Consider the following 4,464-nt stretch of genomic DNA (forward strand, 5'->3'; position numbering starts at 1 on the left):
AGGAACCAATATATGCGATGAAAATAGCAATAACGTGGTCAGATTCAAAGAAATGAACAGTTCTAAAACAACAGAAACTACAAACAGTACATGAAGTTGGGAGAAAACATCATTCTTCGTCAAATACTATTGCGTTTTAAAAAACTGTGGTAGCTGGTGACGAATACGCAGTCAATATTTTACATCCGTTTAACACCATCAGTTGCGAATAAAATGCACCAACGAATAAACTGGTCGATCTATTTATTTTCGAAATTTGATGTATTTCTATTGCCACAAAACCATTCATATCTTAGAATCTGACCTTATTGCTATTTTCATCGCATATATTGGTTCTTAGATCAATATTAATGGACCATAAAGTTTTCAAAGTCTGAAAAATGGGGTTTCGCGATATTTTTTTTAATAATTTGTTTGTCGGATTTTGGTTTTAATAGTTTTTAGGGTCCTTTCCTCGCGATATATTTTGCAAAACCTCCTTTTTATTATTCTAAAGTTATTTTGATGTTTTGAAGCCGCGACGACCATATCTAATACTCTCATTTTGAGATTAGGACGAACAATTACCATATATTAAATGAAAAATTGCTGGAGAATGTATTGAACGTAAATGTGAGAAAATATTCGCGTAAAAATGCCGTGGTTTATTGGAATCGTCGCCAAATCTCTTTTAGTGTGTGGTTACCCGCAATGGTAACTATAAAAAGACAAAGCGTGTATTATATAATGATTTTTTCAAAAATGATAATAAAAAGCAAAATACTTTTTTGTGATAATCATTTTAGGATTGGTATAGATTTTGGCCGATATCTTCGTGACCAATAGGTCTTTCGCAGTGATTCTTGCAGAAATAAGATCTGAATATGTCCACAAACATATCCCATCATACATAATTCATTTTACATCTTTAGTATGCTGGCTTTAGGCGTATATATTAGAATTTTGTTAAATATGTATTGAGGCAAAATACATATTACACTCACTGTATATATATATATATATTTTTTTTTTTTAAAGAAATAATTATTGGTATGTTACAGAACGCAAAAATCTGCTATTGTTTACTATTTTATCGATATCATAAAGGAAAAACTGTTATCAAATTGAAGTTTGAACATTCTTGCAAGTTCAGGAACAGATACGTTGTAACCAAATATAAGGAAATCTCATAATTTTTATTCCAAAATGATTCTTCAATAGACAAAATAAATAACGACAACAAACTATACTGGTAATTAATAGTGTGTTTACTAACATTGTTTTTTCATCCATGAAGGCAGCACTCGAGTTCTCTTGTCATTTATTTCCCGTGTTGGTAAAGTTTTCTCACATATGTTACTTGTTTCGCCATCTTCTTTTTCACCGCAACTTTCATCCGAACTATCCTCGTATTGATATGTCGGTTTCTTTTTTAACATTAGCGAAGCAGCCTTGATCTTTGTTGTTGTAGAATCTGTATTTGTTTTACATTTCGCTTCTTCCTCTGTCTTCTCTATGTCTGCTAAAAGTAAATCTAGTTCAGTGTTTTCTATAGATTCATGATAGTTGTTTTGGGATAAAGCATTCAGCTCTTTTTCTACAACATCACTTATTAATGATAATTCAGTATCGTCAAGGCCAGAATCCTGTTCCCACAAATCAGAAGAAATGCGCCTTTTACGAGGTGGTGGCTGATTTGATGATGCTTGGTCGTTTTTAGATTTGTTATCCTCTTCAGGAAACATTACGCTTCGGACACATTTTACAAAGGCATCGCCAAAGCGTAAATATTTCGCTTCGTAGAAACCATCTAGTTTACACAACCTCAGTTCTTCCATCGTTTTTGGTTTATATTCACTTATCTGATTAAGAGCAATATTGGATGCTACCATATATGGCATTACATCCAAATCAGAGGCAATTTTTGTACGTAATCTAAAATAAATTACTTGTGAATTTAATAGGAACCATAAATAGAAAACTTACGACAACAAGGCCTTCATTAATACATTGTCCTCTAAGCCAGATCCACCCAATTTGGCAGCTACTGTTGGAGGGATCATCTTGGCATTTTTGGGTTTTAAAAATTTCAATATATCAGAATAAACTTCAATTTTTATTGTATTTCGCTTTTCTGGATCTTGGTTAAGCCAATCCGCACCAGTTTTGGTAATGTCTATTAAAGTGTAACATCCATAAGCACTTTGTTTTGTGATATTTTGCGTGTAACCCAATCCCTGTAAATTCTCCGACAGAATCTTGTACCAAGCTTCACTCTTTGATGATCCTTTGCCGAACATTGGATGTGTATAGTAATGTTTTGGTATTTCTTGTCGTTTTGAACCTTTAAGTATTAGTATGATTTTTCCCAAACCAAACCGACCTTTTAAATCTTTTAACAATGAGAGAAATTGGAATGCATCGGCTGATACATTTAGCATTCCATCGTCGTCGATTCCTTCGTATATTTGACGATAATCTACTTTCTTAGCTAATAAGAAACAATTGTCACAACAATCACTTCTTGTTTGCAAAGTGGAAGCAACATCATCATCAAAGTATTCTAATATGAATTTGCGTCGACACGTTGTTATTCTCGTATAAGCGGACATTTTTATTGCCTGAGCCTCTAAATGCTTGGACTGGAAAAAATTCACATCTTGGCGCAGGCGTTCGTGTGTTCTCCAGTCTGAAGAATCGTAAAAGAGCACACATTTGGATTTTAAGCCATCGCGACCAGCACGTCCAACCTAAAATAGAGCAAACACATTGTCTTTCAAATTTGACAAATTGTTTCGTAGATATACATACCTCTTGGTAATATCTTTCCATATCATTTGGAATTCCATAATGAACTACCAAACGGACATCCGGCTTATCTATACCCATTCCAAATGCCATTGTCGCTACTATTACTCGCACTTCGTCTCTGGCAAACTGATGATGATATATATTCTTTTGTTTTAATGAAAGTTTTCCATGATAATAATTACATGGGACATGTTGCTGTATTTCTCTAGCAACCATTTCGGCATGGTTACATGTATTGCAATACACTATGGCCGATCCTCTGTCTTGAAGGGCCGCTTTAATAAATTGTCCCATATCAAGCCATGGTCCTGTTCCATTTCGCAATGACGATCTTTGGCGTACTATAAATTCCAAATTAGGTCGATCAAATCCAGTACTTAGCACCTGGGGATTTTTTAAAGCTAGTTGATGGCAAATGTCATCGCGAACTTGTTGAGTTGCGGTAGCTGTTAGTGCTAATATGGGCACACTCGGTAAAGTCTTCCTTAGGATGTTTAGCTTTCTATAAGCGTAACGGAAATCATGGCCCCACTGAGAAATACAGTGGGCTTCATCGACTGCTAACAGTATTAAATGGCTTTCTACTGATTTCAAGAGCCGCAAGCCATTTTCCCCCGTTATGTACTCAGGAGTAGTATATACCAAATTGAAATCCATTTTAAGAATTCGATTTTCAATTGATCTATCCTCTTGAGCAGATCCAAGAAGACATGCCCTTTCTCGTGTCAAATTTAAAGCTCTTACCTGATCCTCCATAAGAGATATTAACGGGCTAACAACAATCGCCAATTTTTTTGCAAATACCGGTGGAAACTGATAGGTCAGTGATTTTCCATAACCAGTGGACATAATAGCACAATTGTCACGACCCTCTTCAAGAATAGAACGTATAATTGAGTACTGAACATCCCGAAATGCTGTATGGCCAAATTCCTTTTCCAGACACTTGATATAATTTGCCGGAGTGTCATCCATTTTATCGTAATATCAGAATAGCAAATTTCTGCAAATATAAACCAAAAGTGAAATACGTTCAAACGCTGTAATATTTGCAGCATAGAATACGCAGTAACTACCTGTATTTGCCTGAAATATTTTTAAAGTTCCTTATTTTTTGAAAATTATCCAAAATAAACCTTTATTTCATTTGTTTTTGAGCTAATTCTCCCGCCATCAATTTCGATGTCTTATTTCAACGAACTAGTTCGATAATTTTCATTGCAAAGAGCTGCAGAAACTAGATCCTCTTATGTGCAAATCATTGACCAATAGTAAGGTCGTCCCAAGGTAGATATACAAGGTAGCCGCATCGGCGAATTTCTACAACATCGGTTGTTGTATTTTGATATGTCAAAAATATTTTACCAAAACAAACAGATTCGCAAGATTTTTTTACACAAATTTTTGTAGAAAATATTAATAAAAGTATTGCAAAGAAGCTCTTCGAAATTCGGAGATTTTCATTTATAATTTTGTTTTTTAATTGTTTGCTAGGGCATTACAACAACATTTTTGACATTTATTTGCACCAACAGCTGTGCCGATGCGGCTACCTTATTAAATATACCTTGGATACATCACTTTTTATTACATCATGGACTAAATTCGAGACAAAAACAAATGTTTTTGTTTTGATACATCACCTTATTATTGCATCATGGACTAAACCATTAT

At 34.4% G+C, this 4,464-nt stretch overlaps 1 protein-coding gene across 1 annotated transcript; it reads right to left on the bottom strand.

Annotated features, from left to right (window-relative positions):
- Nucleotides 1–1,250: 1,250 nt before the first annotated feature.
- LOC133325204 (bifunctional 3'-5' exonuclease/ATP-dependent helicase WRN-like) lies at nt 1,251–3,765 on the bottom strand. Its single transcript, XM_061533985.1, has 3 exons — nt 2,791–3,765; nt 1,966–2,729; nt 1,251–1,914 (listed from the first exon to the last, which is right to left on the bottom strand). The coding sequence occupies exons 1-3, from the start codon at nt 3,763–3,765 to the stop codon at nt 1,251–1,253; spliced, it is 2,403 nt and encodes an 800-aa protein (XP_061389969.1).
- Nucleotides 3,766–4,464: the final 699 nt, after the last annotated feature.

This window comes from Musca vetustissima, unplaced genomic scaffold, assembly GCF_032173495.1.
Source record: "Musca vetustissima isolate MV318-11 ecotype Yass unplaced genomic scaffold, APGP_CSIRO_Mvet_v1 utg718, whole genome shotgun sequence".
Taxonomy (NCBI): Eukaryota; Metazoa; Arthropoda; class Insecta; order Diptera; family Muscidae; genus Musca; species Musca vetustissima.

What these genes read in the sequence shown, in the direction of transcription:
- LOC133325204 (XM_061533985.1), bottom strand. Translation starts at nt 3,765, where the DNA reads ATGGATGACACTCCGGCAAATTATATCAAGTGTCTGGAAAAGGAATTT. An exon ending in TGGAAAGATATTACCAAGAG is followed by an intron (nt 2,730 to 2,790) that starts GTATGTATATCT and finishes GCTCTATTTTAG; the next exon opens with GTTGGACGTGCTGGTCGCGA. An exon ending in TTAATGAAGGCCTTGTTGTC is followed by an intron (nt 1,915 to 1,965) that starts GTAAGTTTTCTA and finishes AATTTATTTTAG; the next exon opens with ATTACGTACAAAAATTGCCT.